Source organism: Rhinolophus hipposideros (assembly GCF_964194185.1).
Source record: "Rhinolophus hipposideros genome assembly, chromosome: 15".
Taxonomy (NCBI): Eukaryota; Metazoa; Chordata; class Mammalia; order Chiroptera; family Rhinolophidae; genus Rhinolophus; species Rhinolophus hipposideros.
Genome location: NC_138061.1, coordinates 26,019,583 through 26,042,899, shown reverse-complemented (window position 1 = coordinate 26,042,899; position 23,317 = coordinate 26,019,583). Strand labels below are relative to the sequence as shown.

At 49.1% G+C, this 23,317-nt stretch overlaps 1 protein-coding gene across 2 annotated transcripts; it reads left to right on the top strand.

Moving 5' to 3' along the window:
- The first annotated feature begins 1,996 nt into the window (after positions 1 to 1,996).
- On the top strand, positions 1,997 to 21,920 carry ZFYVE27 (zinc finger FYVE-type containing 27). 2 transcript variants are annotated; one of them, XM_081075179.1, is made up of 13 exons: positions 1,997 to 2,215; positions 3,443 to 3,640; positions 6,997 to 7,067; positions 9,223 to 9,409; positions 11,767 to 11,862; positions 13,056 to 13,168; positions 13,914 to 14,056; positions 14,646 to 14,717; positions 16,060 to 16,080; positions 16,300 to 16,444; positions 19,036 to 19,082; positions 19,249 to 19,330; positions 20,341 to 21,920. In XM_081075179.1, the coding sequence occupies exons 2-13, from the start codon at positions 3,444 to 3,446 to the stop codon at positions 20,403 to 20,405; spliced, it is 1,239 nt and encodes a 412-aa protein (XP_080931305.1). In that variant the 5' UTR covers positions 1,997 to 2,215; position 3,443; the 3' UTR covers positions 20,406 to 21,920. The 2 variants fall into 2 exon arrangements, with proteins under 2 accessions (XP_080931305.1, XP_080931306.1); XM_081075180.1 differs by lacking the exon at positions 16,060 to 16,080 and having other exon boundaries at positions 2,006 to 2,215.
- The last annotated feature ends 1,397 nt before the right edge of the window (positions 21,921 to 23,317 follow it).

Here is a 23,317-nt window from a genome sequence, read left to right as displayed (position 1 = left end):
AGTTGCCAAAGGAGAGAACCAATAATACTACTAGCTACAACCAGCCTAATGTCAGTGATCCAGGCAGACTCAAGGAGGAGGGATCACAAAGAGACTGAAATTTACCTTTGGAGTAAATTATTGATGGTGGAATTTCAGGTTGTTAAGCTATTGAAGAAAAAAAAAATTATTCTTTCTATATTTCCTCTAGACTCACCCTAAAGAGAAGAAACAGAGTCCAGTAGATAAGCCTGGGCCAGCCACAGAGCCAAGCCCATTCTGAATTAGGGGGATTCCTGAATATAGTTAGAGATATACGGTAGTCCTTTTTAATCCACGATTTTACTTTCCGCTGTTGCACTTACCTGTGGTCAATCACTGTCCAAAAACATTAAATGGAAAATTCCAGAAATAAACAATTCATAAGTTTTAAATTCTGTGTTATTCTGAGTAGCGTGATGAAATTTTGCGCTGTTTTGCTCCATTCTGCCAGGGAAATGAATCATCCCATCGTCCAGTGTATACATATTGTATGTTACTGGTCTATTAGTCACTTAGCCATCTTGGTTATCATCACAGTGCTTGTGTTCAAGAAACTCTTATTTTACCTAATAATGGTCCCGAAGTGCAAGAATAGTGATGCTGGCAATTCAGATATGCCAAAGAGAAGCTGCAAAGTGCTTCCTTTAAGTGAAAAGATAAGTACAGTACAATAAGATACTTTGAGAGAGTGAGAGACCACATTCACATAACTTTTATTACAGTATATTATTATAATTGTTCTATTTTATTATTAGTTGTTGTTAATCTCTTACTGTGCCTAATTTATAAACTTTATCATAGGTAGGTATGTATAGGAAAAAACAGTATATATAAGGTTTGCTACTATCCCCCGGGGTTTCAGGCACCTACTAGGGGTCTTGGAACATATTCCCCCCCACTCCCCACCCCACCATTGGGGAGACTGCTGTATGTGGGATTCTATCTGTCTCTATTCTGGCTGTTTCAAAATGATTGCAACCAGCTGGGACAATCCGGGAAGGGGTACAGACATTGGACTCCTGCTTAGATGAATGGGTTGGATTTGGACCAAAGCAGGAATGGGGGAAGGACATTCTTCCCCAGCCTCATAGCACAAGTAAAGCAATGCACAAGCAATGGAGGGGTTCAGCGGGCTGACGATAACAGACTCCCAAAGCGGAGTAGCAGGGGATAGGGCCAGTAAATGCAGACTAACGTGGTGGTATAATTGGGGGTGCCGGGAGTCAGCTGACCCATGAAGTTCAAATCAAGCTTCCAGTTGCATCTTGGCTGAGTGACACTGACGAAGTTCCTTAGCATGTCTCAGATCGCTCATCTGTAAAATGGCAGTAACCCTAATGGGGTTGTCGGAGGAGGCCTAGGTAAGACAATGCCTGTAGAGAGCTCAGTTCAGGGCCTGGAGCTGGTAAATCCCCAGTAAATAAGCGCTAGCATTATTATAAATGCAAAGGTTTTACATCTCGGTAATTCTCTGCACCCTGCACTTCACCATCGGATGCATGATTTAAGGGCGATTAACCAAGTAAAAAGGTGAGAAGTGGATTGAGTTGGAAAAGGCTTGCACAGGCCCCTGTACCCAGTAGCTACTTAGGAAAGTCTAAACGGAATTACATGCTATGCTAGGCCTGCGGGGATACAGGTTTCTGCCTCTTGCGGGCTCACAGTCCCGAGTTGGGGAGGTTAAGTGCCAAAGCGTGGGGGAGGAGAATGCAGACGTAAATTTTTCAGTTTGCTTTTTTTCCAACTGTTCTCTGAAGGAATCTTTCAGCTCGAGTCGGGGCAGCGAGGGGCAGGGTCCCGAAGGGGTTTGCTAGCAGCGCTCAGCCGGATTTTGAGAACCGCGGTGGTGCAGGGGCACAGTTGTGTCAGGGCGGGGCTGAGGGGAGAAAAAGCGCGCAGGCGCAGAGCGGACCAGCGCGCTTACCTGTGCACGAGTGGGAGGAGCTAACCCCGGGAGTGGGGCGGGAGGCGGGGCGCGCGCGATGACGTCACGGTCACGCCGCCGCAGAGCAATTCGAGGAAGCGTCGGCGGCAGGAGAGGCTGAGGAGGTTTTCGGACCTGAGACTTCCGAGCCACCCTGGGAAGAAGAGCGGTGTGGGGGTGGGGCGGGCCTGAGGCGACGCTCCGGGGCCCAGCGGCTCTACCAGTGCCCCTGCCCGTCCCCGCCCCTCCTGCAGCCAACCCAGCGTCCGGGTAGGTTAGGTGCCATCCCCTCCGCATCCCCTTGTCTCCGGACTGCGGAGTTGGGCCCCTGGACGGCGCGAGGGTTGCCACCTGCTGGCCCAGCGACCTTGGGCGTGGCCTTTCCTGGTCTGGGCCGCGCGGCCCGGTCCGGCGGCTCGTTCTGCAGGCGTCGTGAGCCAGGCCGCTGCCGGCGCCGACCTGCTCCGTCTTCCCCTTGACTCGCGCCCGCCCCGGCTCCTTCCGTCCAAGGTCGGCCTGCAAGGATTTTGGGCTCTCGGTGGCTCCTTTGTCGCTACCCCCGGAGACCCGTTAGATTGCAGCCCATTTCCAGGGTCTGGTTTTTGTTGCTGTGCGCGGAAGTTCCGCCCCCTTGTTTTCTGCTTAGCGTTTGGGTGCGACTTTGAAATTGGGAAAGAGGAGGAGAGTTTCCTGTAGTTCTCATCCGAGAAGGGCGATGGGAATGGGGCGTTACAGAAGGTCCTAACTGCCCCGTGGACTTCAAGGGGGGAAAAGGGGAGGGTAGTGGTCCAGAAAGTTTTGGGGAGCAGAAGGGAGAGGGAAGGGTGAGAAGATGGGGCGGGGCAGGAGAAAGCACTGGGGGCCTGGAGGGTGGGCAGTTCCTCCACTCATGCGGAGCATTTATTGCTCCCCCACTGTGTGCAGAAACTGGTGAATGAAAGACATGGCCCCTGACCTGGTGGAGCTCAAAGCTAAGAGGGGCAGCCTGGCAACTAATCAGGGAGTTTTGCTTTGGTGTGACAAGTGCTGTTAGTGTGAGCACAGGATCCTTTGGTGGCACTGAGGGGTCTCCCAGTCCAGACGGGTTGTTGGCCAAGACTTCTCAGAGCAAGGGAGTGATGTGTAAGCCACGTACCTAAAGGATGAGGAATTGACCAGGTAAAGAGTGGGAGAAAAATATTTCAGGATACCATTTCTCTTGAGACCTCAGGCTACCTCCCTTCAGCACCCATGTGTGCTTGGTCTTTACGGTTTATACTCTTGATGGGTCTGCGGGAAAAAGAACATTAGGTGGCGAGTCCAAAGAGCAGGGTTTTACATCTCGGTAATTCACTTCACCCTGCGGAATGTCAGTTTCCTCCTCTGTGAAATGGGCATCCCACCTGTAGCCCTGCCTCCCCCACAGGTTTATTTCGGGTACCACATAAAAGAATGCAAGTAGAAGTGTACTGGGCATTGGAAGTATGATGCAAATGACAGGAATTCTTGTGGTTACAGGATGCAGACATCAGAGCGTGAGGGGTGTGGGCCAGAGGCGAGCCCCAGCGTGATGCCTGAGGCTTCCCTGGACTCTCCACCTGCCCCTACCAAGTCTCCGGCATTTGATCTTTTCAACTTGGTTCTGTCCTACAAGAGGCTAGAGATCTACCTGGAACCCCTGAAGGACGCAGGTGACGGTGTCCGGTACTTGCTCAGGTATATAGATTTTGGAGAGTCGCTCTGCCCTGCTGGGTCTCCTGCCTTCCCGCTCTATAGTTGTGCTGGCCATTTGGGCAGTGTCTGGGCTGTCCTTTCTGCCCTAGTGAAGAGCCGTTCTGGGTGGTCCACTGGTCCTCTGGGCTTATTCCAGGCCTACCATGTGTCTCAGGCCCAGACCAGGAGAGGCAGCACTGGGAACCATATGGCCTTTCACCAGGGTTTCTTTGTGGTTGAATAAGCTCATGCCTCAGGACTGCCAGCAACCTTGAACATCCGGCCGTCTATATCTAGAGCAGGACTTTTTGTTCTTCTCTCCCAATATTAGCATAATAATATTAAAATTAGGATGTAATTTTGAACATAAGTTAAAGAAATACAAATACATAGGCAGGTACTGTTTACACTAATCCTTTAAGATGATGGATCTCAAGCTTTTTGTTCCTCTTCTTCTTTGATTTTCATCCTCTATAATTTTCTTTTTCTCCTTTCAGCTCATTTTATTTCTCATGTTAAAGTATTTTAAGTTACAGATACAGGCCATTCTAATCCCTTCAGTTTGTCTCTCAATAAGGACTTTTTTTTCATAATCAAAGTAACATCATACTTAACAAAATTAATTCCTTGATATCATCCTATACTCAGTACACATTCAGATTTCCTCAGTTGTCCCAAGAATGTCATTTACAGTTTTTTTGGCCAAATCAGTTTCCAGTCCAGGACTCTGCATTCTATGTGGTTATTATGTCCCTTAAGTTTTTTTTTTTCAGTCTAAAATGGTTTCCTCTTTCATGGCACTGACTTGCTCAAGAGCCTCAGCTGACTGTCCTAGAGAATTTCCTACCTTGCTATGTCTGGTTGCTTCCTCAAGTACAGACTGGAAGTTACAATTAAAGGTTGGATTAGATTCAAATTAAAATAATTTTTTAAACAAAGGTCAGGTGTTCCTAATATTGCATCTCAGTGGGAGTACATAAAACCTGGTTGTCCTAAAGAGTAGACATTTCTTAACCTGGAGCCTGGAAATGGGACTTTAGGAGTCAATGAATCTTCGGAAACTGAATGAAAAATTGTGTGTGGACACTCGTGTGTAGGGAGAGGCTTCTAATTTTCATCAGATTCTCATACAGACCTTCAACCCTCTTAAGATGCTTGAGAGAGACAGCTAGGAGGCAGGGTGAGTGGAACTGGGTTAACCTCTAAGGGTGTGATTGAGTATTCATTCTTACCTCAGTGTGGAATTAGTGGGAGGTTTATTTTTAACTTTCTGACCAAGGTCCTAAATTTTTCCTGTTCTTCCCAGAACCCCTTTAATTTATAGCATTATCCCTACAGAGGAACTAGTCAGTGTTCCAGAGCAATGTTCTCTACTATTAGATCACTGTACTTTTGGTGCAGGGATAGTGAGATAATATGAGGAGGGCCTCATTTTATAATCCCGCTATGACTGATTATCTGAAATTAACTTTGATGTTCCCTAGGGGAGTGGGCGGGCTCTGGAGAGCATGGGCTGTGCTCACTGGTGTTTTCCACTGTGTGTGTTCACAGGTATGAGTGCAGACGTATGTATATATCTATGTAGGTATATATATACATATATATATACATATATATATATATGTATATAACATACATATGTGTGTTTTGCCCTTTTGTGGCAAAGCACAAAAGTTAAATATATCCTGCCCTTCTCCTTTTGCGCCCTGGTCTATTAGTGCTTCTTGGTACTAATGTGTTAGGGTTTTTCCATTTTATGAAATTAGAAATCTGAGGATGTGGTGGGATTGATTAAAGTTGGATGGAGGAGAAGCACTGGGTCTAAAAAGCCCCCAGGAGCTGGCAGTCCTGGTGCCGCTGGGAGGCAGAGCACTGGTCTGTGAAAGTGGCTGTCAGATTAGTTCGTGCGTTTGATTGTTCTTTTCTTAGTAAAGAGGATTTGACTTGAAGAGGGACCTAATCCTGAGCTTTGGCTGTTAGGTCTGAAGCCTAGAGCTGCCGTAGATTTTTAAAAGACTCCTCTCTTCTGGGATCAGTTACTCCAATAGGTGGGTCTACATGTCCAAAGTGTCAGTGATGGCAGAATGCGAGAGGCTTTAAAATGAAAGTGACTTCAGTCGCTGTGTGATGCTTTTATTTCTGAAATGGGATTTGTGTGATGCTTTTATTTCTGAAATGGGATTGGCCGGACACCTGACTTTTCATTTGCTTTTACCCTGGTAGCTGCCACTAGTCCTAATTTGGGTGGTACAGTTGGAGTTGTGTTGAATTTTAAGAGAAAGGCAGAGAGAGGTCATTTTATTCCCTTACTATAACTTTTATTAAGACACAAAAGTAGCATATAAATTAGTTAACCTCATTTGTAACTCTGAAATACCCCAGTTGGAGCAAAAGAAAATACGTTTATGTTTCTGAATACATTGCTTGTCAGCAACTTACCTGTTTATTTTCTATTTGCCTCTCTCCTCTGAAGGCTGACCTTAAATACACTGACATTGCTTTTTAGAATATAGGTGTCAGTGGCTTCGTATGTCTGTGTTCCTTTTTCCCTATTAAATGTGTTTTATTAAGGACTAAGCCAGCAGTGTTTGTTCTCAGCAACCCGAGTCTCTGGTCTTTCTTTCGTCACTGGGGGCTTCTGCTTTGCCATTAGCTGGTAATAGTAGGGGTTGGGTCTGTGTTTGCTTCCATCTGTTCCAGTTTACTGAGGGTGTGTTTGCTGAGAGAATGCTGCACTCTGGTTTCATCTTCATTTTTTAATACATTAAAATAAAATCTTTATTATTTTTCTCCTGTTGAGTTAATGTATGTTTAAAACAAATGCTCAAAATCGCAGAAATAGGAAGAGGAAGTATAAATGGGGTCCAAGAGATGCTTCATGTTTTGTTCTCCTGATTTCTGTATTAGATGAATCTTGTGCAGTTAATATATGTTCTTATGAAATTGTAAACAAGAATATGTTATATGTAAATTATATCTCAAGAAAAGGAACATTTTAAAGAAGAATGTTTATCATTGTCACCTTTTAAAGAGACTAGAACCTTACAAAGCACATTATTAACTAGGTTTCTTAATAGATAATGTTATGAATTATTCTTCATTCTTGGAGAAAGTTCTGCAGGTGTTCTAGGTCTGAGAGGATGCCTTTTCTCAGCCCAGAGGCTAATGTGGGACTGTAAGCCCTCTCCCAAGCGCCTATCAAGTGAGAAACCTACTTTTCATTTCCTCTTGACACCCTGAGCTCCAGGCCCTCTCCTCTTGTTCCTGGGTTTGATCACCCACCTGTGCTGGCTCATCCCCCCCGCCGTCCCCGCTGGAGGAGTGGCCGTGTTTAGTGACCAGGACTCTCTGTGTTGTAGGTGGCAGACGCCTTTGTGTTCCTTGCTGACCTGCCTGGGCCTCAACATCTTGTTCCTCACTTTGAATGAGGGTAAGAACTGCTTTCATGGGCCGGCGTTTTGTTGTGAATGAATATGAGGAGGAATGCTGAGCAGCAGCCCTGTGTGAAGGAGCCACCCACTGGTCTTGCTCCGGAGTTGGCCTCCCTCTGTGTCTGCTTGATGGCAGACACAGGCTCTGGAGAGACGCTGGACTCGAATCCTGGCTGGGCCGCTGCTGTGACCTGAGGCCCAATTTTCCTCATCTCTAAAGGGAAGATAATAACAGTGCTTTCCTCAGAAAGTAGTTGTGAGGAATGAGATAATCTATGTGTAACACCTAACACAGTGCCTGACGCAGAGTAAGCAGCCAGTACGTTACAGTAGTTCCCCGCTTATCCACGGTTTTGCTTTCCACGGTTTCAGTTGTCTGCAGTCACCCGTGGTCTAAAAATATGAAATGGAAAATTCCAGAAATAAACAATTTGTAAGTTTTAAATTGTGTGCCATTTTGAATAGTAAGATGGAATCTCTTGCCTTCCCACTCTGCCCTGTGTGGGATGTGAATCGTCCCTTTATCCAGCGTATCTATGCTGTGTACACTACCTGCTCATTAGTCTTTTAGTAGCTGCCTGAGTTATTAGGTCGACTGTTGAGCAGTATTGCAGTACTTGTTCAAGTAACTCTTATTTTACTTAATAATGGCCCCAAAACGCAAGATAGTGAGGCTGGCAATTCAGATTTACCAAAGAGAAGCCATAAAGTGCTTCCTTTAGGTGACAAAGTGAAAGTTCTTCACTTAAGAGAAAAAAAATTGTATGCTGAGGTTACTAAGATCTACATAAGAATGAATCTTCTATCCATGAAATTGCCTAATTTATAAGTAAAACTTTCCCATAGGCATGTATGTATAGGAAAAATAGTATACGTAAGGTTCCGTACTACGTGCGGTTTCAGGCATCCACTGGGGGGTCTTGGAGCATATTCCCTGTGGATACCGGCAGATTACTGTATTATTATTATTTCCTTTTTGACTGAATACTGATGCATTGTCCTTTTTCCACGTTGGTTTCCAAGCTGATTCTAGGGTCGTTTGGGACATGGCATGGGGTGAGGGGACCAGGGGGTGAGCTGATAAGGATTTTTTCCATATCTGTTGATTTTTTTCTGGCTCAGCAAATGAGCCTGGTAAGTGTTACTGGGAAGTCACCACCAGTGAGGGGCTGGCTTGAAGCCTGTGAGGTTGATGTGTGGACAGGTGGGTGGCTGTAGGGGTCCCAGGTAATGATGTCTCCGGAGGATCTTTTGTGACAAGTTATGCTGTGACCCAGCCCTTTCTCTGGTTGGAATTGGCAGGTAGCGACAGAAAAAGCAAAACCCCTCAGGGGAAATGAGTGAGGGACCTGGGACAGAGTATTCTGAGGAGCTGGGTCCTTTATTCATGTATTCATTCTTCTGTTGAACTCACATTTCTCAAGTGTCTCCCTTGTTTCCTATGGAGACATGGATTCAATGGCTTAAAAATAAACCCATTTCACATAAGAGCTCATTTTATTTCTCAGTAGGGCTCTTCTTGGCCTGATGAAAACTCAGATATCATTCCCAGGTTGTTAGGTGCTTCTGAATATATTTCTAAAGTAAGTCAGTTCAGATGACAGGTATTTAACAAGCATTTACTCTGTGCTCAGTGCTCTGTTAGCTTTCCTCGGGGGTACTAAAGTCCCTTCTTTGGATTTTCTCTCAGCTTGACCGTTTCTTAATCCACAGTGGTCTAGGGTATCCTAAAAGCCAAAGAAAAGGTGTCCAGTCGGCCCCAGTGGCTCAAAGGTCAGAATGCTAGTCATCAGGAGCTCTCAGTGGCAACACTTGAGGCGCGAGCCACCTACTGTGTGCTAGCATAGGTTTTTTTAATATTAAAAGAAATGGGCATGGGGCTCCAGCAGTGACCAAACAAAGTCCTAGCCCGCAAGAGCCTATATTCATGGACCAGACCACGGCCGTACCTATAATCCGTCATGGTGATGCGTTCTGTGAGGTAAAATCAAGCTGCGTGAAGGGGCTGGAGAGCCAGGAGGGAGACAGTTTCCTACAGATGATCAGGGAAGGCGCCTCGGGCAGAGCCCTAGAGGGAGCGAGCATGTGGGCATCTAGGTGGACAGAGGCTCCTGGTCCTTGCTACCTGTTGACCTCGTGTTGTTGACTCCACAGGTGCATGGTACTCGGTGGGTGCCCTGGTGATTTCAGTGCCCGCCCTCCTGGGCTACCTGCAGGAGGCTTGCCGTGCACGGCTGCCTGAGTCTGAGCTGATGCGGAGGAAGTATCACAGCGTGAGGCAGGAGGACCTGCAGAGAGTTCGCCTGTCTCGCCCCGAGGCCGTGGCTGAGGTGAAGAGCTTGTGAGTATGGAAAGGGCCAGGGAGGTGAGGGACAGTCAGGGACAGTCACAGTAACACCTCCCACCACACCGAGGGTGGCAGGCACGGTAGTAGGCAAACCACAGTTGTTACTTCCTTTCATCTTTTTAACAGTTCCGGGAGGTAGCTACTATTAATTCTCCATGTATGGCTGAGGAGAAAGGGCTTATGCAACCAGCAAGTGACTGAGCTGGGATGAGAATCCAGACCCAGCTGTTTCACAGCTTGTGTTCTTCCCACTAGAGAGACAGTTTAGTGTCTTGGCTAAGCGTGTGCATGCGTGAGCCACTGCCTGGGTTCAAATCCCAGCCCTCACATTTTCTTCTGTGTGACATCGGGCAAGTTGCTCAGCCTCCCTGTGCCTCAGCTCCTTCAACTGTCACATGAGATAGTCATAGGCTTACCGCATAGGTGATTGGGAAGATGAACCGAGAGTGTCCTGGGACCCAGGAAGTGTTCAGTAGGCATTGGTCATCGTCATTGCACGATGGAGAAGCTTCCTAAATGTGACAGAGCTCGTACTTCTGGGAGCACCTTAGGACTGTTGAATAATACTAATGTAACAACTTCAGTGGCAGCTGCCATTTACTGAGCCCAAGCTGGACTGGGCTCTCTTGACATACAGCAGGGTTTCCTCCCACCCTGGGCAGCAGAGGCATCTGCAGAGCTTAAAAAAACTTACAAAACAACGGAGGCCGTTGTCCCCACAGCCCTCTCCTAAAAAATCTGTCAGTTATCTGGAGTGGGGCCTGGGTATCTGTGGTTTTTAAAAAACCTTTTTACTTTGACATGCTTTTAAACTTACAGCAGAATTGCAAGACTAACACAAAGAACTCTCATAGGCTCTTTACTCAGAACAGGCTGCACCTCCCTCTCTACTCACATTATTTTTGTTTTTCCTGAACCATTTGAAAGTAAGTTGCAAACATCATGTCTGTTCACCCCCAAAACTTCAGCCTTTCCTGAGGACATGGACATTCTCTTCTTACATATCCATAGTCCTCTAATCAAAATTAGGAAATTTTACATTGATAACATTAACATTGGTACTGTTATCTAATACAGAGTTCATAACCACATTGTACATGTTGTGTTAAAAAGGTCTTTTATATTAATTTCCCCTGATCCAGGATCCAGTCAGAATCATATATGACATTCATTTTTAATGTCTCTTCAGTCTCTTGTAACCTGGAGGCGTTTCTCCCAGTCTTTGTTTCTCGTGACCTTGACAGTTTTTAAAAGAACAAGCTTATTGTAGAGTTTTCCTCAGTTTGGGGTTGTTTGGTTCCTCATGATTAGCTGCAGGTTATGCCTTTTTGGCAGGGAATGACAAATGACATTGTGTTGCTCAGTGCATCGTGTCAGGAGGTACATGATGTCTGTCTGTCTCCTTAGGGGGGATGCAGACTTTGATCCTGGGTTAGGGTTTCGCCGCTGTAAGATGACCATTTGACCCTTTAGAGTTAGTAATCTGAGGGGGGATACTTTGAGACTAAGTAAATACCTTGTTCTTCATCAAAGATTTAGCCACTGCATTTAAATCCATTGATGGGTCTTGCCTTCACCAATTTATTCGTGTGATGGTTGCAAAGGTGATTTTCTGATTGTCATTGTTAGCTAGTATCCTACCATAATTCTTACATGTTATCAATATGAATTCAAAATTTTAAATTTCATTCTTTGGGTTATAATCCATTACTGTTATTTATTTTGATCTCAAATTGTCCTAGATTTGGCTAGTAGGCGCCCCTTTGAACTGGCTCCTGTGTTCTTTTGGTTTATCCCCATCATTTTTGCCTGCCTCCTTACTTTAGGGTACAATAGGATGTTCAAATGCATCTTATGTAATACTTTCCCTATCCTAGTTCTAGAATCAGCCATTTTTCCAAGGAATCCTTCAGAAACCAAGATCTGGGAGCTCATTGTACAAGCATGTACTCATTGCTTCTGGGGTACATCTATTAAAAAAAACAGCAACTCCCCAAGTGAGTCAGCCTTACACCCAGATGGAGACACATTGCTCTTCCTACCTCCTGCCATTTATCCTCACAGCTCTAGTGTGTCTGTGAGTTAGGTACCCTGGTCCTCATTTTATAGAGGAAAACTGCAGCTCAGTTAAGTAAAGGCCCCACCTCAGTAACTAGAAGAGACCAAAGCAGGAACCACTGTCCCATTTCCACCTCAGCAGGGCTTCCAAAAAGGAGACTGAAACTCCCTGAGCTCTCCAGCCCCTCCAGTAGGTTTGAAGAGACTGGCCATCCCTAGCCCACTGTGTCTGTCAGGCCCCAGGGCTGAGTGGGTCAGGGCGTGCGGCTCACAGACGTCCCTTGTGTCTGCAGCTTGATCCAGCTGGAGGCCTTCCTGAGCCGCCTGTGCTGTACCTGCGAGACTGCCTACCGTGTGCTGCACTGGGAGAACCCAGCCGTGTCTTCACAGTGAGTGGCCCTCCGCGCCCGCCACCTCTGTCCTGGAGGGATTTGCGACTTGGGCCCCAGGCAAAGCCAGCTGCCTTGAGAGGGCCCCTGTGCCCCTAGCTCAGGGGAAGAGAGTCCCTGAGGCTCTTGTGTGCCGACGTGCATACAGGCTTGTGGGCCCAAATGCACTGCTTTCGTTTAAATACCTTCTTTTAGGTAAAAATCGTTTAAATACCTTCTTTTGTGGTAAAAATATCGTAATAATAGAAAATAACTCACCATGTAATCTCCCACCCTGATATGGCAGTTGATCTCATGTTTGGATTGACTTCTAGAGTTTGTCATGTAGCCTGATAGTGTCATATTGCTTCTGAAGCTTCGTAGTGTATGTGAGGTTCCTTTTTGTTTTCTTTCTTTTTCACTTATTATATCATAAATGGATCTCTGTTACTACATGGCTTTGGGAATTATTTGTAATACCAGATTAATATAGATGGTGAATATAATATAATTTATGAAACAATTGTGTTACGTGTTTAATTAGTTTCTACTTTATTTTCATTTCATTTTTTTATACTAGTTTCAGGTCAGTTTCTACTTTTTATTACTAAGACTGTAGTGAACATTTTTATGGGTTTAGCTTTAATCTTTTGAAATTTTTATCTTAGGATGGAAGTACTGGATCAAATGGAAGGAATGTTTTTGAGGCTCTTTATACATCAATAATAGTGACAACTAATATTTATTTAGTTTTCCCCTTGTGCCAGGCCCTGTGCTCAACCCTTGCCGTGCGAGGCAGGCACTGTTTCAATCTCCACCTGACATGGGAAGGGAGTATAGCTCAGAGAACCAAGGGACTTGCCTAAGGGCACACAGCGAGAAGTGGCAAAGCTGGATTCCAAGCTGTGTCTTATTCTAGACTTCAGAGTCTAGAACCTGAGGAGTGTTGAGAGCTAAACCAGTTTATGTGGCCCCAGTCTCCGTCACCGTGTGGCCTCACCAGTGACTTGTTAGCAACCGGTGACTTCTTGGTAGTTAGTTGTAAGTCTTTCCTCCTCTCTTTACTGTCCACTTGTTTGCTTAGCAGATCTTGTCGTTTCATTAACTGTGGCCAGAGCTATTTCTCGCCCAGACCCCCACGTGGATGTGCTCCAAATTGGTTTCCTGCTGATCTTACGAATTTCTGATGCTGTGCTTCCTCTCTGTTGATGCAGGTTCTATGGGGCTCTTCTGGGTACGGTTTGCATGCTGTATCTGCTGCCGCTGTGCTGGGTCCTTGCGCTTTTAAACAGCACACTCTTTCTGGGGAATGTGGAGTTCTTCCGAGGTAAGCCCTGGAAAGCCTGACGGAGATGGGAGATGGGGCCTGGCCGGCTCTGAGGGCTGGTGAGGCTCCTTGTTGATGTTTTCCACAGCGGATCGCCTTTTGCGGTGCCTTCCACACGGGGCAGCACCACAATAGGGCCCTTCCCTGGAGGGCTCTCCTGGGCTGTGCCCCGCAGATGTTAGGTGGGGCAGAGGGGAGGCTGCTACCGTAGCATAGCGTAGCGGTCCCTCTGCCATTCTGAGACGGGTGAATCACTGCTTACAGTGGCTTCTGGGAGATGAGAAAGGGATGTTTTCCCAGTGCTGCCACCCACCTCCCGGGATGCAGCCACCTGGAGTTGCTGCCGCCTGTCTGTGTGCTCCGAGTCTCTGTCTGCCGTCCGGCTTGTGAAGCAGGGAGGCAGTCTGTAGAGGCCCTGAGTCACAGAAGCCTGTGCATGTGTTTGGGTGATTGCTGTCCTTGTTTTCTTCCCTGTGGTTGCGTAATTAATTACAGAGGCCCTAATTTATCGAGCACCTACGACATTTACTCTCGCTGTAGCAATCTCGTGGGGTGGGTGGTGGTATTTGTTTTGTTTATGAGGCTTAGGTTAGGTGATTTGTTCAGTTAGGAGGGTGACTCTTTCCTGAAGCAGTGAGTGGGGTGCCGGAGGAGGACGCAGCTAGCTGCAGAAGTGGGTACCCCTGAAGTGCCACTCATTCCATCCTGTTTCTGCCTCCCACCCTGCCCTCTTTGCCCTGGGTAGTGGTGTCTGAGTACAGGGCATCTCTGCAGCGGCGGATGAACCCCGGCCAGGAAGATAGTGCCTTTCAGAGCCCACCGCCACCGCCAGGTGCTGGGGGGAAGGGAGTTCTGCTGGACTGCACGCCTGTGCCCACACCCACAGAGGTGAGCGCCCCCACCATCGGGGCAGAGCCTGCTGCGGGCAGCTTCCGGGGCCTTCCTGCTACCAGCTTGTTCAGACCCCGCAGCTCCTGGGCTGGCCTGTGTGTAGTTCCTGTTTCTTCCCAGGCCTCGTCTCCTCTGAAGTGCTTAATAATAATACTTGTAATAATAATAATAGCCACTCAGTTCTTTATTGAGTGCTTACTCTGCTGTTCCAAGTACTTTATAGATACCAACCCCATGAGGTACAGGTTCTTTCTGAGGAGATTATTCTCATCTGCAGAGGCACAGAGTCGTTGCCCAAGTGTGGTGGGGCCAGGACTCAGACCAGGCCCTGTGGTTCCAGAGCCCGTGCTCTCAACCACTGTGCTGTGCAGCCATTGGAGGTCCATTCATGGTCATGATCCCATCTCCCTGCCCCTGCTTGGTCAGAGTGCCCTCTTTCTCATGACTTCCTTCTTGCAGTTGTGCCATTTCTTCTGGGGCAGGAACAGATGTTTTGGGGAACCTGGATGCTGGCTCAGGGGAGGTGGCCTCTGCCATAGGGGGCAGGGCTGCCATCCCTCTCTGGTAATAGAGTCTTTTTTCCCAGGACCTCACTCCGGGCAGTGTGGAGGAGGCAGAGGAGGCTGAGCCCGACGAGGAGTTTAAAGATGCCATTGAGGTGGGTGGCCCTTACCCTGCGCTCTCTACTGACCAGGCCAGAAGTCAGATGGTCCTGGAGCCGGGTGGCTTCTCACATCCTAAGTCTGGGTTGTAAAAATTCTCAACATCCAAATGAGAAGCTGAAACTTGCTCTGAGCTAGAACTCACTAGAAGAAAGGGTGCCACTGAATCACCCATACTATCATTGATCTATTCATCTGTCCTGGGTGCCTAGGTCAGGGATGGCTCTGGAAGCCTCTGGGAAATGCCTGCTGGGGGAGGTGGATCATTTACACCTTGGCTGGAGACTGTGGACTTGGCACCTTTGATGTAGGCAAGGCACTTTGGGGGAGGGCACTGCTATGGGTCTCTGACTGTTCTTATGCAGAATGAGGTCTGAAGCATGTCCCTGTTGGGGAGCAGGGCGGGTTGGTTGGAGAAAGTGGTGGCACGCCTAGTGCTAGCTCAGAGAGAGTTAAACAAGACAATGGTTCAAACTGGTAGTTTGCAGAAGTGTTGGCATATAAACCTTAAAACATTTGTTTTGAGCCAACATTTTAAAGTGGGGAGATTTCAATGAAAACTCTGGATTTTCAATTTTTCTGAACAATCAGCTCTGGTTGGCCTGAGAAAAGTCACATAGTCCACACCATTCCTTGCCTTTCTCGGTCATTGCGTCCAAGCGGAGGTTGTCATCTATTGTCACCTTTGCACTGTTGTTTTCTTAAAGTAGGAAATCATTTCTCTTTATGTCTCTTTGTAAAGTGGGGAATTGAGATACAAGAAATGGGGTCCTGGGCCTTTTCACCGGGCCTGTGATTTACACCTAGCCCATTGCCTCTTACATTGGTCCCATCCATGTGGGCATTTTACGTTTTCAGCTGCTGAAGGATTTCTGTGAGACATTAACATTTGATTGTGGACTCTGAATCTTGATAGTGGTGGTGGTGGGGAGAATATATAGCAGGGGCTTTCACACAGTTCTGTTCATAACACGCAGCGAGGGACACATGGACATCTTGGCCCACTTCACATTTATGTCTGTAGTAAATGTAAACCTTCACTGAAACAGAAGTTTCCTGAAAAATACATTGTAAGGGATATTTTCTTATTCTATTCTGTTAAAATAATGACCCACTTAATTAATTTCACCCAGTTTGAAAAACAGCTTCTCACAAGCTTAGTTGATGTTGGGATCCTGTTATGGGGACGTCTGTTAATATCACCCTTCGGGACGTGCTCAGACAGAATTCAGAGTAGTACTTCAATGTTTCCTTTTGCTTGGGGGTTCCCCCTCCTAGCAGCTTCTTGCTATCTGTCTCTCTGTTTTCTTTCCTTCTCCCCTGCATCTTGGGAGGCAGGAGACCCACTTGGTGGTGCTGGTGAGTAGGAGGCTTGGTGAGCTGGGCAGGGGCTGGGCTGGGGGAGGGTGGCTGAGCCAGTTATCCTCATGCCTGGTGGGGTCCGCCCACAAGTGGCCAATGGTGCCTCTGCACACAGGTCTTGGAGCCCCCACAAGGCGGGCAGGACTGGGTGCTGTGCACGCAGGGCCTACATCCCTGTCACGAGGCAGGCAGGACTGGAATGAGCTGTTCCCACAGGAGGATGATGAGTGTGCCCCGTGCCCCGCAGAGGATGAGCTGGTCCTGCAGGACAACGGCTTCCTGAGCAAGAATGAGGTGCTGCGCAGCAAGGTGTCACGGCTTACAGAACGGCTCCGCAAGCGGTACCCCACCAACAACTTTGGTACGGCCAGGGGACAGGAACGGGGCACAGGCACTGCGGCTGCAAGGCCAAAGTCTTGGAATTGTGGGTATGGTTTGTGACAAGAGCAAGGACTAAAGCTGTGTTCATGGGACCCTGGGAAGGAAACAAACGCACAGTGAGCGTGGCTTCCCTCTTATCCCTCTGTCCTTATTGAGTATTAGCTCATGGGAAGATAAGGAACTTGGTTCCGGCAACACCACCCCAGGACTGCAGAGAGGTGTAATCCTGAGACGGGCAGAACTTCAGAAGTGTGGTATAATGGCAGAGAACACACTGGAGTCTGACTGCCTGGTGCAACTCCCACTCTCCACTCAGTGTCTTTGAACAAATTATTTAACTTCTCTGTGCCTCAGTTTCCCCTTCTGTAAAAGGAGCACGATCAGTTCTTACCTCACAGGGTTGTTACAGGCCTCAAAGTAGATCATGCTCAGTAAGTGCTAGCACAGTGCTGGCCGGTTCATAGTAAGTGCTTACTAAGGGCCCGGTTACCTGAGAGGCCCTGGCCTGCCCTGCAGGCCCCTAGGAGCCTATCCAGGGGGAAGCAAGTTGAAGCAAACAGGATCTTCCTCTGGGTCGATAGAGCCCTGAGGTCTCTTCTCCCCAGCCAGGTTCATAGATGGGCCAGTCCTTATTTTACAGGTGTGTGGGTGGTGATGAGTCAAGGAAGACAGCTTTGGAGAAGGGTGGACTTGACGTTAGGACAGCTTAGAATCCTGGCTCGGAAAGCGGGAGCGGAGCCAGGTAGAGTTATGGCTGAGGCCTTGAGAGGGGGTGACTCGGGAAGAAGAGCCTTGCTTCTGCCTGGCGTCAGCTGATCGGGAGGAAGACGGGGTGGCTGTCCTCTGTGTTCTGGTGGGAGTGACTTCTAGGCTCTGTGCTCTGGGAGAAGCCTCGGGGGTTTATCTTGAGGGTGCCTTGGGTGCCTGGCCCTGGCTCTCCATCCAGTGTAGAGGACTCCCCAGACGTGGACCAGAGTGTCAGTGTTTGAGCAGCTCCTTTCCCCAGCCCCACACCCCTGCCCACTTGCTAAGGAGAGGCAGAGGTGGGCTGCTTTGCCCAAGTTCTTAGTGTGGGGACAGAGTCTAGGAGAAGCCTGTGCCCTGGCTTGGCACCACCAGCCAGCAGCGCGCGCTGTGCTCTTAGCTCTCCTCTCCTCTGCTGGGGCCACAAGCTCACTGACAGCCATGGAATTCACCTTGTTCACCTTGGCTTCAGGTTTTTCCTTGCTCTAGTTAGGGCCCTCCTTTCCCTGAACACAGGGAGTGTCCTTTAGCAAGAGCTGCAGGGGATTCTGGCTGGCCAGAGGAAGGGGCCACATGTAGGTGGCAGTGTAGCTTCGGGGTCTCTGTGTGAAGGTGACGCAGGGTCTCCCAGGTGGACAAGGAGGCACAGCAGTGCTTCCTGAAGCTAATAATTGCTATGACCAGATCATAGGAGGCCTTTGGGCCCCAGTTCTGGACCCCCTATCCCCCATCCCCCCGCCCTGCAGCCTTATCCCTTCTCAAGCTTTCCCAGGATCTAAGTCAGCTTCCTTCTGGGCCCACGGGGCTCTCTGGTTCCCTTTTGGGAGCACCCTCATGCCTACTGTAGCCCCTGCCTTTTCTCCCCGGCTCGGTTCTGCCTGGAGATTTCTGTACTGAACCATAGTCAGTACTCCTGCTGGGTAGCCCTGGGAACCTTCTGGGTTCTCTTTGGGGTTTGCTTTTGCTGCTGGAGCTTGTTGACGTCAAGCGCCCAGATGTGGCCTTTCCTCTCCTCCTCACATCTCAGTTTGCCTCCATCCTTTTGATTCTCTTCACTTACCTGCATGCACTCCTTCATCAGACTGTGTTCTTGCTGCAGCCCATCATTTTCCATCTTTAATTTTCCTGGAGCACAGCTCCTATTAGGCCTACGTATGTTGAAATAGTCTCTAACAGAATGATTTTTCTCCTCCTTCCCCATCCTTCATTTCTTTTTATATTCGCCTTACCTCCTCCTAGCCATTTTCTAAGCTGCCACTGATTCCTCCGTCATTGTCTGAAGCTTTGTCGTCTTGTTTCTGGTTTAGGCAGGATGTCTCCCAGCTCTGCTTCACCCCATCTGCCCGCTACTCTCAGTGCCTACACCTCTTGCCCTGCACGTCTTCTTGGAAGGTGCCTGATTCTGAGCTTCTCTCCTGCTATCAGATGACAGAAAGCAGGGTCTGGGGTTTTAGGAGGCATTTCTCTCTTTACCTGTGGACAGAGTATTTGTAAGGGGACACTTTGCAAGGGGTCACGTCAGGCAGGTTTCATTGGAGGTCGTTGGGCTGCCTTCTCTGAAGGATGCCGGTTGTCAGGTCCCTGCCAGCTTGGCATGGTTTCCAGGGGGTGGATTCTGCTGGGTGCTTCTCTATTTTGGCTGGACTTACAGGTGGAGCCTCTAAGCCCCAGGAGAGTACAGGGACTGGCATCTGTGTGTCATCTGGAGAGGTCTCTGGATCTGGACTTTGCTCTCGAGTGTCCCCATTTAGAAGACCCAGGAGCAGGGGAGAGTTGAGAGGGAGGCCCAGGCTGGGTCGAGTCTGAGCTGCTGCCTCTCTTTGTCAGGGAGCTGTACGGGCTGCTCGGCCACCTTCTCAGTGCTGAAGAAGAGGGTAAGTCTCCGTGAGGGGGTCCTGTCCCTCCTGGGCACCTCCCTGGTCCCACAGTCATTCCAGGTTCCTTGGGTGGGGTCAGTGGGGGACAGGAGTGGCTGCTGGGGCCTGCAGGTGCCTGGGGCTGGGCGGTGCATCTGATGCTGACGCTGGCTCTCGTCTGCAGCGAAGCTGCAGTAACTGTGGAAACAGCTTTTGCTCTCGGTGCTGCTCCTTCAAGGTGCCCAAGTCCTCCATGGGGGCCACAGGTGAGTGTGCAGGCAGGCTGGTGGGAGGGTGGTCAGGGTGGTGGCAGGGCTGGCTGGTTCCCACTTTCTGAGGAGGTCCTCCTCCTAGGAAAGGAGTGAGGGGTCAGTGAGAGGTCACGGGGGACGTGGGATCCTAGGCTGGCCTGTAGCAACGTCTTCTCAATCATCCTTTAACAAGCAAAAAACACGAAATATTTCATGCATGCAAAAGAATATATATAATGTACCTGAATTATGCAGCATAATACTGAATGCCTGTGACTGCTTCACTGACGTTAGAAAATACTGCAGCATTAGCCACGCCCCCAAGGCTCCCAGCACCACGCCTGCCTCCCCCAGAGGAGGCCACGTCCTGAATTTCATTCTTTTTCTCATGACCTTGGTAACATTTTTTAACAAAATAAAGACTGTCTTTTCCTTCTATAACAGCTGTACATACTCATCATTAACAGAACAAAACAAAAAATACAGCAAAAGTAAGAGCGCCAGCGCACATGTAGGATAAATGCACGAACACATTCTGAAAAGGGAGGATGTTTGTAATACATTACAATGAGAAATCAAGGTTTTTTTTTTTTTTTTTCCTTCTGGTCATGCAAGTAGCATATGCTTATACTAGAAGACTTGGAAATTACTATGCAGAAGAGGAAGGAAGAGAAAAATAATCCTGTAATCTTACCACCAAGAGATAATCACTGTTAAAACATTTTGGAAAGTTTTCTCCTTTATTTAAAAAACATTTTTAATTTTTAATTTTTGTTGGTGGCGAAAATATTTTTAATTCATAGAACACCTGGGAGATGCCTGCTGTTGGCATGATCACCCCCAAAGTCCCTGGTTCTCCTGAAAAGAGAAGTCTCAGGGCAGGCTAGTGAGCCGGGTCAGCAAGGGTGTGGGCTGGTCAGGGTGGGTCTGTGGGGCTTCGGGGGCTGGGGAGGTGGTTCTAGTAGTTGACGCCATGAGCCAAAGGGCAGGAGGAAGGGTCTCACCAAGTTCTTCTTCCTTTTCAGCCCCCGAAGCCCAGAGAGAAACTGTGTTTGTGTGTGCCTCGTGTAACCAGACCTTGAGCAAGTGAGAAGAAGGGACAGGGTCCAAGCGGGCACCAGTTCCTGGGCCAACAGTAGACCCCACTCTCCCCACCCCTAGTTAGCCCCATGTGGCGTGTGCTGGGCAATGTGGCCTGGATGCTAGATAGGCTCCCCCATACCTGCCCTCGTTTTCCCCAGCTGGGTACTGGAGCTGTTCCCCACTCCTATGGATGGCCAGTAATGGCTGTTACCAAACCCCAGAGGGCAAAGGATCTTCTGGAGAGCCTGGTGTGTTGGCCTGCTCTGCCCTGGGCTGTTAGGGGACTCAGGGCTGGGCAAAGAATGTAAGCTAGAGGGCAGCAGAGAGCCACGCCTGCTCTAGATTGGGCTCTCAGGATCAGGGCGTTTCTCCATGGTTGGGAATTCTGTTTGGAGATCAGAAATTGGGAAAAGAGATTCTTCCTCCTGTTGCATAGTACAGGAAGGGCTTGGGAGAGCTGTGCCTCAGCTCTGCTGTCTGAATATCCCTCCAGGCATCAGGATCTCGTTTCCCTACCTAGAGTGCTGGCCAGGGCTAACCAGACCAAAAGTGCTTCTAGAAATAGGGTCGGAGTTCCCAAGTTCCCCCAGAGGAGGACATGTCTAGTGGGGCCTGACAGAGACCTTAGTAGGGAGCCCCAGCAGCTCAAAGGGCCTCAGCCGCACCTTGCAGAGGCCTGGACTTGTAGAATGTCCGCCAGAATCACACATTGCCCGAGTGTCCACAGCCCTGCTGGGTAGATGACAGGCACCGAGATTGCTTCTGTTCTGCCTCCTCAGAGCCCCGGGCGCCCCTCCCCTGGCTCAGAGCCACATTCCCTCTTCCCAGCCCCTTGTCCCTCAGTGTGACACCAGGTAAGCAGAGCAGAGGTCCCGAAGCCCTTGACCCTTGGGAACCTGGGAAGTGTAGGGTCTCTCCGCTGGGTCCTCGATTCCAGGGCGCTTCCCCAGCAGGACAGTCTCAGTTATGGTATAAAGCCACTTGTCCTCTCGCCAATAAGTTCATATTCACTTCTGGACTCTTGGGGCCTCTGTCTTTCTCTAAGCCATGAGCGGGCTCAGGCACCCACCTCTTAGTTCCCCTGGAGCTGCCCTGCCTTTTGAAATATTTATTTATTTATTGCATGGTTCCTGGGAACATGTGGCACAGGAGACAGGCTGGGCAGAACGGGGGGCTTCTCTTATCCTAGGGTGCTTCTCTGGAATCAGGAGCTGCCTGGGGCCCAGAGCCCACAGGAGGCGGAGATGTTTCTATACCCTAACAGGGACCGAGGCGGCAGGTTGGGGAGATAAGGACCATCCGAGGCCAGCTTTCTTGCAAGGCCGACCAGTCTAGCTAGGGCTGGCCAGCGAGGCGCGAGTCCCTGAGGAACCAGGCAGGCCTTGGTGTACCCCCTTCCTCGGGCTCCTTTATCCTGGTCAGAGATGAGAGTTAAGTACCCTGTGCTTCATTTACACTGGAGAGGAACTGAAAAGACTTCTGTGTATATGGAGAATTGTCAATAAAAGGCCTCAGCTTCTTATGTTTTTGTCCTGGTCCTTGTACTCACCCTCTCTCTGAGGCTGGAGAGCTGGGTGCCCCTCTCCCCCTGACCCCCCGCCCCCCTGGCCTGGGCTGTGCCTGTAGGACAGGGCTGGAGGGGGCATGGAGGCTGAAGTCTGGGTGTGAGCCGGGGGCAGGGGGAGGAAAGCTGTGCCTTGCACAGGGCGGGCTCAGTCCATGTTCGTCAGATTGCCTTGGGGCTCCATCTTGTGACCAAGTTGTGGGTGCCGGGGATTGGTTAGGACCAGAACTTGGTAAATGCTAAGCAATAATCTGTAGAATGGAAAGATTTTAGCTAATCCATCTGAGAAAGCAGGAAAGGCTCAGTCCTCAGGGAGGCTTAGAGCCATCCAGAAAGGATTGGCTGTGAGAGGGGGGTGTAAAGCAGTTCTCTGAGAGCTGGGGTACGTGGGGCGATGACTGGGTGCCCTCACTGTGCTAAGTGCATTACACACATTTCATTTAATCTTACAATGGCCCTATGAAGCAGGTGCTGGTCTCTACATTTTACTGGTAAGGAAATGGAGGTCTAGGGAAGTTAGGGAGTGTCTGTGAAAGGCTTGGCGTGGTACTTTGTACAACAGGGCTGGATATGAACTGTTACCTTCCAGATGGTAGGCCTGGGGCAGTGAAAAGGGGAGGGAGTCGGGGTTAGGTGTGCACCTCACACTGAGGTGCCAGGGTGTCCTTGCAGCACGCTGTGGCCTTGGTCTGGTCTAGGTGGGCACTTCCTGTAGTGTGGGGGAGCTCCAGCAGCTCCAGAGGGGCCCGAGAGGCAAGGAAGCAGCAGGACCTTGTCCTGGCAGGTTTTGTAGACGAGTATGTTCACTTTAAAAAGTATTAAAGCAGACTGGTGGGCCAGAGGAATGGTGAAGATGGAGGAATGGGAAACGGCTTTTAAGCAAAAGGGGACCGCAGTGTAGCACAGGCCTAGGGATGAGGTCACTGAGGCTGTTCCCACACTTCTCTTTGAGAGTGTGTGTCAGCGTAGGTCAGCTGGAAGTCTGCTCAGAGATCTCCCAGTCCAGCCTCTCACTGCGGAAGTGACTCTCCATTTGAGGATGCATGTTCCCTGTGGCATTAGATGGAACGGGGGACTTAGAGGCTGCGTTAGCCAGCAAGCTTCCCGGCAGCGTTAGAGGTGGACGCTTGCTGTGGGCTTGCTCCATGCTTGCCCCTGCTCTGCGATCGGCTGTAGCTATGCCATGGAAGTTGCCATAAGGCCATTGTCCCTGGGTTTTTCTGTGCTGTTTTCCTCATCTGTAAAATGGGCATGGTAGTGACACTGACCTCATCGGCTGCTGTGAGGGTTAAATGAGATAGTGTATTTGGGGTTGGAGTGTAGTGCCTGGCACACAGCACTCAGTTAACGCTAGC